The 19562-nt window shown below is 40.4% G+C and overlaps 1 protein-coding gene across 2 annotated transcripts in view; it reads left to right on the top strand.

The window, feature by feature from the left end:
• trdn (triadin) overlaps positions 1-19562 on the top strand; it is a 512395-nt gene that overhangs the window by 112816 nt on the left and 380017 nt on the right. For both annotated transcript variants that reach the window (XM_069886892.1, XM_069886891.1), the window contains 4 exons: positions 2841-2894; positions 4170-4313; positions 12968-13003; positions 16017-16046. In XM_069886892.1, coding sequence (XP_069742993.1) covers positions 2841-2894; positions 4170-4313; positions 12968-13003; positions 16017-16046 — 264 coding nt within the window. The remainder of the gene's footprint in view (positions 1-2840; positions 2895-4169; positions 4314-12967; positions 13004-16016; positions 16047-19562) is intronic.

The raw sequence follows: 19562 nt of genomic DNA, 5'->3' as shown, positions 1-19562 counted from the left end.
ATCATAACCCCTTTCTGTTACCAAATCAACAACCCCACCAATGGAACAATACCATCCCACAATCTACAATGTCCAACACCTCTACAAAATTTGCCTGATTCCACAAAATACTGGCCCACAAACCCTTGCAACTTGACAAATCTGGTCAGACCCAAAGTGTTGCAAATCCTTTGTGTTTTCTGTGACAGTAAATTGCCTTAAAAGAAAGACCACACTTCAAGTAGTGCACAACTGACTTCTTTAAAGATGGACTGCTGAACCACAACTGTTTAGCATGCTTTTTCAAGCACCGGTAAATTCTAGGCTATTGTGTATCCAGTTATTGCATTTCAATCTTGCCAAAGAATTCCAACTTGAATTTTCAGAGTCCCGTCTTGATGGAACAAAATTCACTCATCTTAAAAATTCTCAAAATAGACCAAATATAGAAAGGGCTGTATCTTCTCTAAAAGAAGTTGAAGATATGCATTCATATTTTAAAATTTTTCTACTTCCTTTTGTTGTTTCATTTTGGCTCTCAGTGTTTTTAGGACATAGAACATAGACCATTACAGCACACTACAGACCCTTCAACCTTCAATCTTCAGCCAATCCATATGTACCTACCAAAACAAAACAAAATCCTCCCAACCCTATAATCCTCTATTTTTCTTTCATCCATGTGCCTAAGAGTCTCTTAAATGCCCCTATTGTTCCAGCTTCTACCACCAACCCTGGAAATGCAATCCAGGCACACACAACTCTCTGTGTAAAGAACTTACTCCTGATGCCTCCTTTAAACTTTCCTCCCTTCACCTTGTCCAGTTGTCCTCTCATGTTTGCTACTCCCACTCTGGGGGAAAGATGCTGACTGTCTATCTTATCTATGCCTCTCAATCTTATAGACCGTATTTAAGTCTCCTCTCATTCTTCTTCGCTCCAAAGAGAAAAGCCCTAACTAACTCTGCTAAGCTTGCCTCAATATCTTCTAATTCAGGCAACATCCTGGTACTCTGCAAAGTCTCACCAGAGATTTATAGAGTTAGTAGCAGATGAACTACCAGCTGGACCACTAAGCTGAGTTTTAGTAAGGCCCCCCATGACCTTCCCCCCACCCCGCCCCACTCTCATTGAATAGAATAAAGTGACATTAAGTTATGTTAATAATATCATTGTACTATGTATAATATACTATATGTAAAAGCAATAAATTTAATTGTAGCAATAATCCTTTCCAGAAATGCTTTCATGTAATCACATTCAGACTGGTGTTGTCGAGTAATCAATCATTGTCTTCACTTGAAAACAGTTTTCAGTTGAAATAGAATGCCTTACCTGTGCTTGAAGAATAGCACAGCCAACTTCTGATTTTCTCACCATTTGTAAGGGAGCAGTAAAACATGAACTTACTAAAGTAATGTTTCTGTTTACCATCATATTTTATAGATTTCATAATACTAGCATTCAAGTTCCAACAGGCTTTGCTCCCTGTTTTTAACCAGGTTAACGTCAACTTGTGAAATAATAATGTCGTCATGGTAAACACAATCTCGTGGCTGCAGTACAAAGTGCTAAAAGCATTACTTCTAAATGTTTATATGTTTGGAGCCTAATTTAGAAAACAGAATAGTATTTGTAATATTTGCAATATTCCAGATATGAAAAAATGCAAAAGTACTGAAATATCATCCAAAATTCTCACATGAACACTCAATTAAGCCCTTTATTTTCTGCTCTTGGACCCCTCTACCTTCTGGACCCCTGGGCTTAAGCCTACTCAGTCTAATGGTTAATCTGCCACTGTATAGAGCTGCATCACTACCTCATAATTCCTGTACTAAATCCCCCAATTAATGAAGCCCATCTTACCATAGGCCTTCATAACCACCCTATCAACCTGTGCAGCGGCCTTAAGAGATCTATGGATTTGGACCACAAAGTCCCTCTGTTTTTCCACAGAATAGAGGTCTTTCTGGCCTCTTGAGTGTGTTTCTGTCCCTCTCACTGACCAGGAACATTCAACTCTCATCAGCATTGGTTGGATTCAATGCTAATCTCTATTTTAAGAAATGCAAGCAAGATTGGAATTAGCATAGGTTTTTTTGTTTAGTGATCCCCAAGATTCTTGAAATTACTTGAGTTTGTACGATTGGGAAAAAAAAAAATCACAATTAGGTGTATACAAAATCATCTTGGACTAATAGAATTAGGAGCAAAGGGTGTTAATCACACATGCACCATTTTAACCCAATTCCATGCATGATTACATCTTGTTGTTTATGCTTATATGTTTTTTTTAATAAACATCAGAAAACTAACTGATTTTTAACAAATTACTGAACAATTTTACATGGCAAGTGATAACGTAATTTTCTATGTATCCTCTAATTATTCTACAATTAAAGTTAAACATATGAATAATCTAAGTTTGACATCTCACTGTTTAGTTGAAAGACAATATTGACAATGTATAGTGAAATCTGACATTTTATTATCTGCTTCCTCAAATAAAATTTCATGTTCTATCTAAACTTGAGAACTCATGTTCTACAAATGGTTGCATCTATCAATGTTTTTAAAATAAAGTTATTTGCAAGCCTCAGAATGAGTTTAATGAATAATTGAGTGAGGCCTCTATGATTGATTAACTGAGTCGAACTGAATCTTATCTTCCTTTGACTCAGTATTTTCTCTAAAGTGTTGGCTATGTGCTTGCTCGATACTTTTTGCATTATCAGCTGCTGTAACTGATGCCACATGTATGGTGCTGAGGAGACTAAATGATCGCACTTGACTTTTTGTGTGGTGCATGTCTGTATTGCTCTTTCCTCTCCATTTCTTAATACATCTTGTCCTAACAGGAAAACAGCAAGTTGGTGTCGGCAAAGTACTAAAGGAACCACAGAGCCCAAGAGGCAAGGACTGGTTTCATGTTGTGCATTAGAATTTTGGTATTGCCTTCAAGGAATTCTGACACTCCAACATTCATCCCAAATCAAAATGGTAAACTGTAAAGTATTGTGGCATACTAATAACAAAAAAGGATGATATCACTAAACACTTCTATTCCTTGAAGGGAATTATTTTTGTAGTGGATTGAACATGGATTATATGCATTAAAAGTCATGTAAGTTTTGCCAATTCCGGCATGCAAGCATATTACTTGTCAATCTATGTCTAATTTTATTGTTAAGTGTTCTCCAGAATGGTTATTTTGGCAGTGTGGAAGTTACTATATAACCCTGCATTTCATGAAATTGCATCAACTGGAAATGGAACAGATTATATCAACTAAAAATTCAATGAAATTAATATAATGAATATTAAAATAGGTTATGATGCACTGATTCTACTTCACAGTGCATTTAACACAACCAATAGGCTGAATTTGTTGGAAACTCCTTTTAGAGAGATGAGGGATTTTTGCTTTGTTCCTAACCGGTTTTGAAAAATCTAGAAACTAACAAGTATGTTTTGAGTTTTGCGAACGCTTGTTCTCCAAATTAATTGCATCTCGGTATCTGCTCTGCTGCTTTTGTCTTTGCAGTCAGTGCCTTTTCTTGCTGGCAAAATTGTACAGGCTTCACACAGAATTTCAGGAGATGGTGACAATGCAAATCGGACAATGCAAATGGTGTTAATTCTTAAAGCAGCAAATTGCAGGGTCTGTTTTCTTATTCAAGGATTCATCCTTCTTTTATTTTCCAGAAACTTTTTGAGAATATCACTAAACCAATTAGAGAAGCACACAGTGAAAAGCAACAGTGACCAAATCAATTGAGATTCCATGTTTTTATTTTGATTTCCAATACAAGTCAATTTGTTTCTAAAATGCACTGGAGAGAATGACTGGTATTTCCAGAATTCAAATTTTGTGCCACATTTGCACTTGTTAAATAAGTTTCACACCATAAACTATGAATATTAAATGAATATTCATACTTGGATATAGGAGATAAAAATAAGTGCCTGATGCTTTTAAATTCTACCATTGCATCTGGTAAACTAGTTCAAAAAGATTTTCCCAGCACAGTTATAGAATGTACATAGTTCTTATGGATAAAAATAAATAAATTATTCAACTCTTTATAAAATAATACAATAAATGATCATGTTTATGTTTCATTTTTCTCTTTAATCTCTGAAGCATGTTCTTTATTTCTCATTGCTCTTTCCTTATATGCATTCAGGAGGCTTTAAAGATTTAAGCTCAGATCCTATGAAAGTCATAGATGAGGCTGTGGAGGATACCTCAAATTGGATCTATGGCTTTATATCTTTACTGTCTGACATATTATCAACAACAGAATACCCTGATGACGATGTGGATGAAGGTATTGGGAACTTGAATAGTTGCTGATTCACATTGTACACTGCATAACTTTAGGATGAATACATTGCATGAGAACAGTTTTCAACCTGCTTAAAGCAATTACTTCATATTTTTGCATTATTTAAATTATGTCAGTATTTTTACTCTATAGTTTTCTGGTTAGATATTTAGCTTTTATTCATGAAAATTTCCCTGCACTGAAAATCTGTGGTACATTTCGAGGTATTGCAAGGTATAGGGAGGGCTGTCCTTTTCTCAATTAAAACAAACTGTTACAGTAAAAGAAACAATTTAAAATTACCAATTGAATTGTTATTGAATATACCAAAATCTACCACTAATGCCAGTTTTTGATTATTATAAATTGTTTGGAACAAAGGGCTAGGAACTGCCCTTTCATTTTCAAAGATGACTGATGAGATGAAATTCTCCTTCTGTGCTACTTTGTATATGACAACCCTCTTGGTAAGCTTAAATAGAGTAAAGCCATAATTTCACACCAAACAATCACTCTGATTCAGATGTTCAGAAGATGACTTATCTTGCAATATTGACTCTGAAAGGTCTACAATCCTGGCACATTGTTCCATTATATTTCAGTGAGCTTGATTAAGTGTTTCATTCAGGCAACATTTAACCTGGATACAACTGGGTGATACAAAATAAAACAATTTCCTTTCTCCTGTGTCTAACAAATCTATGTTTATATATTCAGACAAATGTCTGCAATGATTTTCCATTCATTAATTTCCATCAACAAAAAAAAATTAAGAGATTTGATTTATATTGTCAATGAGTAAAGGTATAGGTCAGTAATCTACATTTTATAAGATTGCCCCATTAATTTTTAATTAGTTCTAGCCAACCCTTTTCTGCCTGTAATAGATTATTGAAATAAAGGTAAGCCACGTTTTTTGTGTGGAAAATAGCCACAGGATTAACCAAATGTGATAATTCTAATTGTTTTGTTCCAATTTAAATTGAATACGGCACATCGTTCTTGCGAAAATATGTTTTAATAAATTGCTTTCCATTACACTTGCAAAAAGTGACCCCCAATGCTTTATTTACTGAAAGTGCCTGAACAAATTTGACAGTTTAGAATCAGTGTCAGAATCAGAATTTATTGTCACAAACATGTCATGAAAAGTCATTGTTTTGCAGCAGCAAAGCAAATCTTGATATAAATTACATTTCTGAAATAAATAAATTGAGCAAGAAAATAGGAGAAAGTCAGCTTGTGTCTGTGGTTCACTGATCATTCAGAAATCTGATGACCGAGGGGTAAACGCTGTCCTTATTCTGCTGGGTGCTCGTCTTCAGGTTCCTGCACCTCTTTCCTGATGGTAACAGTGTGAAGAGGGCATGGCCTAGGTAGTGGGGGTCCTTAAGGATAGAGGCTGCTTTCTTAAGACACTGACTCATGTAGATGTCCTTGATGGAGTGAAGACTGGTGCCCATGTTGTCACTGACCGAATGTTTTATCTGGCACTGTGCATTGGCACCTCTATACCAAACAAAATGTTCTCCATGGTACATCTATAGAAGTTTTTGAGCATTTTTGGTGACATACCAAATCTCCTCAAACTCCTCATAAGTATAGCTGGTGGTGAGCCTTCTTTGTGATTTTAACGACATGGAGGCCCCAGAACAGATCCTCATGGATATTGACACCCAGGAATTTGAAGTGGCTGACCCCCCCTCCTCGGCTGACCCCCCCTCCTCGGCTGACCCCCCCTCCTCGGCTGACCCCCCCTCCTCGGCTGACCCCCCCTCCTCGGCTGACCCCCCCTCCTCGGCTGACCCCCCCTCCTCGGCTGACCCCCCCTCCTCGGCTGACCCCCCCTCCTCGGCTGACCCCCCCTCCTCGGCTGACCCCCCCTCCTCGGCTGACCCCCCCTCCTCGGCTGACCCCCCCTCCTCGGCTGACCCCCCCTCCTCGGCTGACCCCCCCTCCTCGGCTGACCCCCCCTCCTCGGCTGACCCCCCCTCCTCGGCTGACCCCCCCTCCTCGGCTGACCCCCCCTCCTCGGCTGACCCCCCCTCCTCGGCTGACCCCCCCTCCTCGGCTGACCCCCCCTCCTCGGCTGACCCCCCCTCCTCGGCTGACCCCCCCTCCTCGGCTGACCCCCCCTCCTCGGCTGACCCCCCCTCCTCGGCTGACCCCCCCTCCTCGGCTGACCCCCCCTCCTCGGCTGACCCCCCCTCCTCGGCTGACCCCCCCTCCTCGGCTGACCCCCCCTCCTCGGCTGACCCCCCCTCCTCGGCTGACCCCCCCTCCTCGGCTGACCCCCCCTCCTCGGCTGACCCCCCCTCCTCGGCTGACCCCCCCTCCTCGGCTGACCCCCCCTCCTCGGCTGACCCCCCCTCCTCGGCTGACCCCCCCTCCTCGGCTGACCCCCCCTCCTCGGCTGACCCCCCCTCCTCGGCTGACCCCCCCTCCTCGGCTGACCCCCCCTCCTCGGCTGACCCCCCCTCCTCGGCTGACCCCCCCTCCTCGGCTGACCCCCCCTCCTCGGCTGACCCCCCCTCCTCGGCTGACCCCCCCTCCTCGGCTGACCCCCCCTCCTCGGCTGACCCCCCCTCCTCGGCTGACCCCCCCTCCTCGGCTGACCCCCCCTCCTCGGCTGACCCCCCCTCCTCGGCTGACCCCCCCTCCTCGGCTGACCCCCCCTCCTCGGCTGACCCCCCCTCCTCGGCTGACCCCCCCTCCTCGGCTGACCCCCCCTCCTCGGCTGACCCCCCCTCCTCGGCTGACCCCCCCTCCTCGGCTGACCCCCCCTCCTCGGCTGACCCCCCCTCCTCGGCTGACCCCCCCTCCTCGGCTGACCCCCCCTCCTCGGCTGACCCCCCCTCCTCGGCTGACCCCCCCTCCTCGGCTGACCCCCCCTCCTCGGCTGACCCCCCCTCCTCGGCTGACCCCCCCTCCTCGGCTGACCCCCCCTCCTCGGCTGACCCCCCCTCCTCGGCTGACCCCCCCTCCTCGGCTGACCCCCCCTCCTCGGCTGACCCCCCCTCCTCGGCTGACCCCCCCTCCTCGGCTGACCCCCCCTCCTCGGCTGACCCCCCCTCCTCGGCTGACCCCCCCTCCTCGGCTGACCCCCCCTCCTCGGCTGACCCCCCCTCCTCGGCTGACCCCCCCTCCTCGGCTGACCCCCCCTCCTCGGCTGACCCCCCCTCCTCGGCTGACCCCCCCTCCTCGGCTGACCCCCCCTCCTCGGCTGACCCCCCCTCCTCGGCTGACCCCCCCTCCTCGGCTGACCCCCCCTCCTCGGCTGACCCCCCCTCCTCGGCTGACCCCCCCTCCTCGGCTGACCCCCCCTCCTCGGCTGACCCCCCCTCCTCGGCTGACCCCCCCTCCTCGGCTGACCCCCCCTCCTCGGCTGACCCCCCCTCCTCGGCTGACCCCCCCTCCTCGGCTGACCCCCCCTCCTCGGCTGACCCCCCCTCCTCGGCTGACCCCCCCTCCTCGGCTGACCCCCCCTCCTCGGCTGGCCTCTCGATGAGGATGATTCTTCTCCCAATTTCCTCCTGAAGTCTGCAATCAGCATCTTGGTTTTTAACATCGAGTGCGAGGTTGTTGTTGTGACACCACTCAACTTGCTGAACTCTCTCCCTCCTGTAATGACCATGGTGTCTTTGGCTAATGTGTAGACAGTATATTAATTGTGCATAGCCACATAGTCATGCATATAGAGTAAGTAGAGCAGTGGGCTAATCACACATCTGTTACGTGCACCTGTGTTAAACTTATATTAACTTGTTTGGATTACTGAGATTGCAATACTAAATAAGCAATAATTCTATTTTTTTTAAACCACAAGAGCCTATTCTCCCCCCACCCCCCCTCCCGCCTCCATAATATCCCTTAAAATTGGGAAGCAAAGTAAAATCCATCCAAAACATGCTGAGAATAGATTTTTGGTTAAATCACTCAATTTGTGCCATTTTTAAGATGCTGATGAGAGTTATCATTTTGCATTTTGAATGCCAGATGATCTTTCTCAATAGCCAGCTTTGTCTGTGTTTTGAATGGAAATGATAAACAAATGCATTTTGTCTATTTTGATACTTTGTCAAATTCAGTAACAATTATATGGTGAATGCAGCATGCACATTGAAGTTTGAATTCTAACTCCTCAAAAAATAAAATATTGCTAAAGTGTTGCACTGAGTGTAATAATTAAAATGAGATCTTTGGATGTGATTGTGAAAGTCACAGAAGAAATATAGCACACCAATAAGTTTTTCTCCCCCATAATATCATTCATTTCGCATTATTCAAAGGCCTCACTTGCTCATTTGATTATTCAATATGAATTATATTTTGGATAATCAAATACTGTACTATTATTGGCACAGAGAATTACTATTTGGAACATGAATATACATTCACTCTTTCCAACAGGATTCAGTGAATATGCAGAGTCCCTTCCAAATTTCCAAAATAATAAAATATTCTAAAGCTTCTTACATAAGTTTTAACAAAATGAAGTTAATTTTAATGCTTTGGCAAAGAAGAAAATTTGATATGTAATAGGCAGCAAAGTCATGAATTAACTAATGTTGTGGAGAATGGAAAATAGTTGAGCCTTGAAAAATTCAAATCTAGATGCAAGTAAAACATAGATGAGAATTTCAGTGCAGGTGAGCTAGAGTGGGAGTGGAAATAGGCAAACTTCTTGATGGAGAGGCCATCATCCAGTACAGGTCCTTTGGCCCATGATGACGGCCCTACTTATACAAGCCTACACAACAATCAAAACCTTCCCTACCTCACACCCATAACCCTCTATTTTTTCTTGCATCCTTGTGTCTGTCTAACAGTCTTTTAAATATCTCTGTTTTATCAGCATCCAATGCATTTCAGGCACCCACTACACTGTTTAAAAAAAAAGTCTTACACCTAATGTCTCCTTTAAACTTTCTTCCCCTCATCTTAAGCAGATGTTTTTGATATTTGTTACTCTCGTCAAAGGAAAAGGTTGTTAGCTGTCCACCCTACCTATGTCTCTAATAATCTTATTGACCTCTGTTAAGTCACCCCTCATCCTTCTTTACTCCAAAGAGAAAAGCCGTAACTCTGTTAACCTTGTCTCATGAGACACATTCTCTAATCCAGGCAACGTCCTGGTAAATCACCCCTACACTGTCTCTAAAGCTTCTGCATCCTTCCTGTAATGAGGTGACCAGAACTGAACACAATATTCCAAGTGTGGTCGATCCAGAATTTTACTTCAAGTCACAGAGACTTTTCCTTCATTTCAAAGCCATTAAGACCTGTTGTAAGTGTAGCTGAGATCAATTAATTCTGCATAGCTGACAATGGCCTAAAAAATAGTTTATTGAGTTTCATACTTAGTTTTTAGTGATATTAGGCTGTTACCTATTAAATAGTGGAAAGAAATTGTAACTACTTCTGGATCAAAAAGACACTACTGCAAACTTTCAACTCAGCATAAAATGTCACAAATCACTCTATATTAATTATGTGATCACCTTCATTGATTGATCCTATTGCTTGTGCAATTTGGACCCAGAATGGGAAGTTTAATCTCATTGTTCCTGATAACTCCCAGAGCAAACCTGCTTTCACAGCATTGCTATTCTGCAATAATGTATGCTTAAGGGGTCTTTCCTAGAAGAAGACTTCATTCATTGTGGGAAACCAGTCCAAGGATATCTCTTCATTAAATTTTGAACCCCCATCTTGCTCCCCATTATGCTGAGTTCTACACTCTCCAAAATCTCTCAGCATACCCTCACTTTGATCTTCGGTCCTAAGTCCTGATCTTCCAACCTTCCCTCAATGCCATCCTATCCTTCATTTGATGTGTCTTTGGTCTCTATTTCCATTGACCCACTCCCCAAGATTTTGGGCACTATGACCCTATGCTCTGGTTAAAATTTTCCCAAGGTAAAAGCAAAATATGAGCTGTATCACATAAACCACCCTCTGCTTGATGTTTATTCAATCAGGAGAAATGAGTACCCCTGCACGCCATATATCTGGAAAATCCTTCTCTTTAAAAAAAAAATCCTTATTTTCCCTTGGCTTCTCTGCTGGTATTTAGATTACTGCAGATTATTGTTATAGAGCACTTTGATGGGTTTGGTAGTAGAAAATGTAATATGACATGGATCAGATCTCTTAGAAGGACATTATTGAATATATCAAAACGTTAGCATGAGATTGTAAATCACTAATTGCTTCGGTGAAAGAAGGGAAAGTTTAAGCTGCATCGGTTGACTGAGCCGATTGAAGCAGTCAGTAAAACTACTCATTGCTGCTCTGCTGCCGCAGGATATCTGTAACTCCCATTCCTGTGGCCACATCAGCAATAAAAAATAAATGGATTTTTGCCAAATTTGAAAGTGCCTGAACGAGGCTGACACAATTGGTTAATTAGGTTGGAATCATTAAAAAGTGGTTAGACAGACCATAAAGCTATATTATTCTCTTGCTGTTGTTAGCAATACATTTTCATTTTAGACCAATATTTGTTGCCTGTAAGAAATTCCAAATTATGCTGCTGGCACTATCGATATGGAAAAAATAACCTTTGTGTACACATGTATGGAAAACACCATGAAAACATCAGATACTATGTATTGTCATGTAATAAAATAAATGTGATAAATATTATATGGATTGCCTTTAGTCTGCCATAAGGCAGGCAAAGATTTTCCATTAATATTGCCAGAGCCCCTTACAGTCAGAGAAAGAGAAGCAAAACATAGACGCCCCAAAATCACCAAGTTTCTAAGGATTCACCTCTGGTGCTCCCACAGCCTCTGCAACCACACAGGACTCCAGTTCAGTTCAGACCATTGACAACCCAGGCCCAGATCCAAACCTCTGAAACAATGAGAAAACTTTCAGCACCCAGGGCCCTTCGGGAGCTCTTCTTGCCCTCAGCATCTTCTTGAATCCTGGTTCTCATGAGCCAGTCTCTGCAGCCCACAGCCTGATGTGAATCCTTTGACCTTGTCACCAGCTGCCCACAGCCTGTCTGAGTTCCTCACCCGCGAGTCATCAACCGCTTGTTGTAATTTTGTGTCCTTCAGCCACAGAGCCCCTTGTTGACTTCCACCATGGTCACTGTCCTTGGGGGTCATCTTCTCTGCCTCTCCTTCTCAATGGGGTTGTTCTTCCTGTTACTGATGCCCTTCCCCAGTCTGCTGCTCCCCTGGTCCGTGACCCATTGAGGCCACCTGCTGAAAGTAAGCACTGCTATCTTGGGCCTAGACTCCCCGGTCAGAGGATTTTAAATAAAACACCGTTGGCTTATTTAAAGTTTTTACGGAGCCATCAGCAGTAAGACTGGGCAGTAGAGCCCTGTGGGGGAGTGCAGATGCCCAGCCGCGTATCAGCAGCTGGCTAGGATTACTGTTACAGCAGCTTCGGCAGTGGCACCATTTTTTAAAATATCTGATCTGAATTTCCCCATAAAATAAAATGGAACATCCCTTTGCTGTGTAATGAAAATAGATAAACAAGATTTGTTTACATTTGCAGCATATTCTCAGATTATGAAAAATTCAAAAAACAGAAAGGAGTTTTATCTGCTAATCTTTGATTTCAATTTACTTTGTCTTTTTTAAATACTCTGGTAAACATTTTGTTTCCATGGTCCTCCCTACTTACTAGTATTAACAATACATATTAATTTAGGAAATTGTTTCTTAAACTTATTTCCACATCAATAATCGACATTGCTACCATACCAGTTTCATCATCTCTGTCAGACTTGCTTATTCACATAGCACTCGATGTAACTCTATTCACTAGTTAACCCATGACTACAATGAACTCGTATCTGGTTATATTCCACTCTATTCAACAGTAAGCCATTAGCTTTCAATTGTATCTGAGTGCAACATTAGCTCTCATCATAATTCAGAAGCACTTCAATGGAATATCTCATACATTCTTTTTTTTCAATAAAGATTAAAAGGTTTTAAATCAAATGTATAAAATTCCCAGAAAGTTCAAGAACCATCTATGTTGTTTATAAAGAGTGCTCAGGAAATACTTCACATTAGTTGGGAAGGCTAGGATTTATGTGATTCCCACTGAAGATGCCTCTCTATTGGTTGTTGTCAGTTTATTGTGGAGGGAGGTAGGGATACTACACACAAGTTGGACTGTTGCATTGACCAAAATATGTAAATTACATTCATGAGAATTATAACAACCACATCCATTAACTGGTTCATATTTATGTATTGCAACTCTAGAATATTTGGAAAAATATACTTTAAAACAATGAGCATGTAATGTTCTATTAATGATATAAATTATGTTGTACACAGTGCATATATATTCCACTTTTAAAATGGAGAAAATATAGTATTATGAAGAATAGCTAACTTATTGTTTTATAAGAATCCAAATTGGGCAGGAAAAGTAATTCTTTTCACTAATTATTTTTGAGGAGGGTTTCTGTGCTGCATCCCAATTCTGTGGAAATACAGAAAATGGAGAGCATTTAATAATAACTTGGTGTTCTATTCTTAACTGCTCCAAGTTGTTATTTTTTAAATATTATTTTGTTGAATAATTATACTGTAGATTGTGCAGAGTATTCCGTTCTTTAAGTGTGTATCTGTCTGCACGATATGCCTTCTACTGCTCATTTTGATATTTTTTAGGTTTAGCTGAAATTGAACCTCAGACAAAAAAGAAAGGTGAGTGATTTATCGAATCAAATATACATATTGATTAAAAGTAAAGAACATTCTTAGTGCAGCCAGTTTTAATTTTAACATCAGAATCAGCTCTACAAAGCCTGTGATTTGTGATCTTCATATGACAGTTCAATTTTAACAATGTTGTACTTGCATTAATTAGTTAAAGGTCCTTCATTCTATGCTAACCATAAAACATAATGCATTCACAGGCCGGAAGAAACCCCAGAATCCCTAAATCACTGCTTTATAATGCATGGGTAGTCCATATTCTTCATGCAATGTTAGTGAAAATTTCCAGGATATGATTAATTATATTAAATAATGGTGCTGAAGTCTTTGTATCTTTAATACTTCGTATCTGAGACAAGATGAAAACAACTATATCATAGGAAAATAATGTTGCCAAAATATCAATCTGCATAAAGTAGAGGCAGATACCAAAGTTATGACTCATTCATTAAAATATTACCTATAGTCTGTATGAGCACTGATGGAACATAGACATAGAGGTATCAAATGTGGCATTTTCACAGGAGTCTTGTAATTCTCTTGATCCTGCCTTTGATTAAGGCTGGGTGTGACTGCCTCAACACAACCCCATCATGCATTATTTATTGACTTTTTCTCAAGTTTGTGGAATCTATTCCAGAATCGTTTTTAAAGGTTACAATCTTATTTATACATCCTTAATTACAAACAATTGAATCGCGTGGAAGAAAAAGATAAATTCTTCAAACCCTTATTTTTAGTCTTTTCTAAATAAATAGATTTGGTTTTGCAAGTTAACACAAAGGGACATGGCACAATGCTCAATGGGAATTGGCACCAAGAATTATGAGGTGAGTATGACGGTCCTTGATATAAAGGCAACATTTTACCATATGTAGTGTAATGAAAACAAAACAAAAATTCAATGGGCATTGGAGAGAAAATATTTCAATGGTTGGACTCGTACTGTCAGGATAAGACAGTAGGAATTCATCATGACATTGTCCTGAATTAACTTTCACCAGTTGCTTCAACAATTACCTTACTTCATCCTTCAGTTTGAAGGTTGGCATGCTTGCTGGTCATTGATAATTGTACAATTATATTCTTAATCCCTCAACAAAAGAAGCAGGTCTATAGAACATACAGTCATGGGAAAATACTGACCAATTTCAACAAAAGAGAGACCTTGGATTAATAATCCAATGCATTGTAGAGTTCCCCACCATCAACATCCTGGGGATATTGTTGAATAGAATCTGGACTAGCCACATAAATACCAGTTGGAGGAGGTCAGATCTGCAACCTGACAGATTCAAATTAACACCTTTTGTTGGTTTGGACCCCTCCCTCAGCCTGTCTTTAGTCTTTATTCTGACAGATTCCTGTTCTTTGCTTATTCTTTGAAGAAGGGCACAGCCCTGAAATGTTGGTAATATATCTTTACCTCCTATTGACACTTTGAAACTGGCTGAGTTCCTCCAGCATTTATGTGTGTTGTTTTTTTATTAGATTCCTCCAATTTCTTTTTTAAGTCTTCTACCTCCATTTCTGCTGCTATTGCCCGTTCTTCCATCTTGTCCATTTTTTTCCCCATTTCTGTTAAGGTCATATCCATTTTATTTATTTTCTTTTCTGTGTTGTTTATTCTTCTTCTTAAATCATTGAATTCCTGTGTTTGCCATTCTTTAAATGACTCCATGTATCCTCTAACAAGAGCAAATATATCCTTTACCTTGCCTTTCCCTTTATCTATTTCACTGTATTCTTCCTCTTCTTCTTCCTCTGGGTTGGCCATCTGTTGTTTCTTTGATGCCCTTTCCTCCTCTTCTTTCTTGTTTCCATTGTCTTCTGTGGTTTCTTCTTGCTGCAGGTGTTCTGCAGCTGTCGTTGCCGGCTGTGGAGATCGACTCCCCAGCTGGTCCCCCCTCCCGTCGGTGTGTTTTTTTTCATGCGCATCGCGCATGCGCGAGGAGTAGCGCATGCGCGGTTGCGCACTTTTACTCGGCTCTGTGAGCCATTGTTGTAGTTCTTTTTCTACCGACCTGAGGTAGTGGGCTCCTCTCTCCACAGCGGGCCTCTTCGGACAGGTAAGGCCTTCACCTTTTTCCTCCGTTGTCTTCTCTTCCTCTCTTCTTTCCGTTAATTTTGATTTTTCTCCTTTTGTCTCCATCTTCTTTCCACCTTTATACTCACTTTTCTTTAACTTGTATTTCTGTGCCTTTGTATTTTCTCTTGTTTTTCCCGACTTTTCTGGAGAGGGCTGGAGTTCACCGTCCGGCCACTACTCCGTCACGTGACTCCTCCCTATGTGTGTTGTTGTTGACAGTTTTGTACCCACTTGAGAGGCAGGACATGGTTTGCAATTTTCTCTGAACTCATGCTCTTCTAATGGAAATAGTTGCTCCTCATTTCTTGTTCAATTCCTCTCAAAATTCTAAAAAAATAATTGATTCATCTGTTAACTTTCTAGGTAACATGTCACTAGTTTCTCTCTGTCCTCTGTTTCTCTCTTCTGAATTCTCTCTCATTTTCTAGGTACTGAGATCTTGAAAAATTTCTGCTGTACCAGATCTTTTAAAAGTACAATCCCCAGCACTGTGCACATTAATCTTAATATAAGCTTGTCTTCATCTTTATATTTTTGCTCTCCATTTGTAAAGTTTAACATTAAAATTTGATTGTACTGTACAATTAATTTAAATCTTGTCAATTTCCATAAAGTTTTTGAACAAATCGGGTTTATTTTGATATTGATTTGAGATCCTATTCCTTGATGCTCCCTCTACCAACTTTATTTTGTTTAGAAATAAAGTTGCCTTAAAATAGTCTCCTGAGTTGAATTTCACAAATTACAAGTTGCAACATCGCAATCAGTTGTAAAAATTATTTTGCTTTATAAAGTTTAATAGAAGAGTTTTGAAAGTTTATTTTTAGAAATTATTAAAGATGTAATGATGTAATAGAATTGTTTGTGATTTTAATGGATTTTTTCTCTTTTTCCTTAATCCTTAAATTATAGAAGTTCTTCATCCCCCAGTTAAACGGAAAGGTTGGTATTCTCACTGCTGAAATATTGTATGATTGGTAAAATTTGATTACAACATAGAGTGATTTTAAATATTAGTTATTAATTCCTACAAGAAAGCCATATGTGGACAAACTGAATAATGATGAAATTATGCCAAATGTACCATTTTAACTATCTTTGGTCACTTCTTAAATTTAAGTGAATGCACACTAATTCAAAGTAACATTAATATTATTTGTAGAACAAAATAACACTACAGCACCTCTAACTCATGTTCAGATATTTTCTGTGAAACATTGGAATGTACCTTTTCTCCTTTTTTCTTTATATTCTTAATGTAAAAAATTGTCCTTCCTTTAGTCATATCATTTAAACTTTGACCTAAAACTTTGACATGATCTGAGCAAGAAAAATATATATTTTTTGCAATGAATTCACCAAGAATATGTATATCTAACTTGGTCAAATGAAATTTAATTCACTAACATTATTGGAAAGAGCTTCCAAAAACATCTGTATAAGACCATAAAACATAAGAGTGGAATAAGCCCACTCAGCCCATTAAGTCTGCTGATTTACTATCCTTTCCAACCCCATTCACCTGCCTTCTCCCCATAACCTTTAATTCCCTTATGAATCAAGAACCTATCTACCTCAATCTTAAATATACCCAATAACTCGGCCTTCACAGCCACCCTTGACAATGAATTCCAGAGATTCAACACCATCTGGTTAAAGAAATTCCTCATCTCCATTCTCAGGAAGAGTTTATATTCTGTTCCGTCTGGTTCAGACTCCACCACCATGGGTAACATCCTTTCCATTTCTACTTTACACAGTATTTACACAGTTTCAATGAGATTCCCTTAATTTTTCTAAAGTCCAGTGAGTACTGTCCCAGACCCATCAAATGCTCTTCAATTGATAACCCTTTCATTTCCTGAGATAAGGAGCCGCAGACTACCAACAATACTGTGAGGTGTAACCAGTGCCTCAACATTACATTCCTTCTTTTATATTCTATTCCTCTCAAAATGAATGCAAGCATTGCATTTACCTTCCTTACCACTGACTCTCATGCAAGTTAACCATCGGGTAATCTTGCATGCAGAATCCTAATTCTCTCTGCACTTCCAATTTCTGAACTCATTGCTCATTTAGAAAATAGTCTACGCTTTCATTCCTGCCATCTATGTGCATGATCATACACTTCTCTACACTGTATTGCATGTGTGGTTTGCTTCCCCAATCTCCTAACCTGCCTAGGTCCTTCTGCAGACTCTGTGCTTCCTTAACACTGCCCGAAATTCCTCTAGATTTGTATCATGTGCAAACTTTGTCACAAAGCCATCAATTTCATTACCCAAATCCATAACTTATAACATGACATTAGACTTTTGAGATAGCTTGGATATTTAAGAGAAAAAAAAATTGGTTCAACTTTACTTGCGGGTAATCTTCGAAGGAAGAGCTCATTATGGCATCCAAAGACAAAGGACTTGTCTTGGGCCAGAGATGTTGGCCAGAAATTCCAGAGGATACGATTATGTTTGAACTCATCTGATGGGTGATGCAGTAGGAATTTATTTTGCCCTCTCTCTCTGTCATCACAATATCTGCAACTTAAACCTAACTTGTTCTTTCTTTTCCCCAGTTCTGATTAAGGGCATTTGACCTGAAACTCTGCTTTTCTTTCCCCAAATGCTGCCTGACCACCTGAGTGTTTCCAGCATTTTCTATTTATCTTTGGGCATAATTGCTATACAATTGAATGGAGTTTATTACAAAACATTGATAATATTTGGGAATTATAATTCCAGAATTCAAGTTATTCAGTTCTTTATCTTGAAATGTAAGCATTAATCATTCTTCCTCCCCATAGTTTTATGTCACAAGTAATGAGAATTTATTGTCATCTACAATATACCATATATTTTGGTGTAAGTCGAGACGTGAAACCCAAAAAATCTCTGAAAAAATGGGGTCGACTTATACACCAGATATACTTTTGAGACCTTAAATTCAGCTCAAAATCTAATCCACACTGATCCGGCATTTAAGTTAACCCTTGAAAAACCACAAAAAAAATGACTGTGACAGATTTTCATTGAGATTTTTATTGAAAACAACCCAATTACCACCCTTCAAAATCACTATCATTGCCTGAAAATAACAGCACATTTAGAATCCTTCCGAATCACTCTCGATATTGTCTGAAGCAAAGATGGCAACAAGCACGTCAATACTCTCACTGTTTAAACATTTTATCATATGGGCCCTAGTCTGTATCTAATGAGGCGGTTTCAGGTTCATTGTTAGTAAATAAATCATCTTTTGTGCCATCAATTGCACAAGAGATACCACACTTCTTAATTGATTTTTATCGCAGTCTTTACTTTAACTTCGTCCCATTCCTTGAGCACAAAATTATACAACATATGAAGAGATGCAGCATTCATTGCCCTGCCTTTTGTAAACGACTTCTGCATTCAACATCCATGTATTCCATTCCTCTGCACGTGATCTTTGATTGGCTTGTTCAAGCAGGCATTTGAGAGCTTGCAATATACCACCCAGGATAACCACTATGTAAGTATTATGTAGTGCTAATCTACTTTTAGTGTTCTCAGTTAAGTTTCTACGAAACATATCCCAGACCAGAAAATTCCTTCTTCGCGTAAATCACCTGGCTGCTTGTTCCACACATTGTCTATCCATAGTTTTATACAATTTTCATCCATCCATCCTTTTTTTTTTTAAATGAAAATGTGAAAAAATACCTGCAGGGATTTTCATTTTTGGTATAATTTTGCATTTTGAGATTATCATGTTGAAGTGCCAGTTAATGAAGAAACCGGAGGCTGTGTAGTTAACCAGAAATCATGGCTTTTATTAGTAGAAACTTAGTAATACAATAATGAATGATAATGGGTGCATACACAGTTATAACCAAGGGGAGTATCTTTAGTGGTAGAGAAAATGCACATCCAAAGTCAGGAGAGCAGACTAAGCACAGCGAAAGACTGACAGCATGACAGATTAATCACACATATGTCTTAACTTCGTCCCTTCAGCCATGGATGATAATACCACAGTAAACCTGGTCATTTCATGGCCTGTACTTTTGGTTTGCAAAGTTTTAACAGCTTTCCATTCCACTGTTCTATTGCCTAATGTGGTGCACTGTTAGCCAGAATCAAACACACACAAAGATAAAGATTGTACAACAGGCTTTAATCCACAAAGACTTCCACAGAGCCAGGCTGGCTGTGGCTGCAGCAACTCTGAGTGAGGCCTCAGGAGGCTGGCACAGCCTTATATCCTGGAGGTGATTGACTCCCGACCGGGTGGGGCTTGATCCATTCACGCCAACTGATTGACAAACAGCCAGGTGTTGTCCTGTCCCCTTACACTCCTGCAAGTACAAAGGTTGCCCCCTGCAGTAGGGCGGCAGTACACTCCTGCAGGTACAGAGGTTGCCCCCTGCAGTAGGCCAGTGGTGTACCACCACATTCACCCCCTTCTTCAAAATTGTCA

The sequence above is a fragment of the Narcine bancroftii genome, chromosome 6 (assembly GCF_036971445.1).
Source record: "Narcine bancroftii isolate sNarBan1 chromosome 6, sNarBan1.hap1, whole genome shotgun sequence".
In the NCBI taxonomy this organism is placed as follows: domain Eukaryota; kingdom Metazoa; phylum Chordata; class Chondrichthyes; order Torpediniformes; family Narcinidae; genus Narcine; species Narcine bancroftii.
This window is presented reverse-complemented; position numbering and strand designations above follow the sequence as displayed.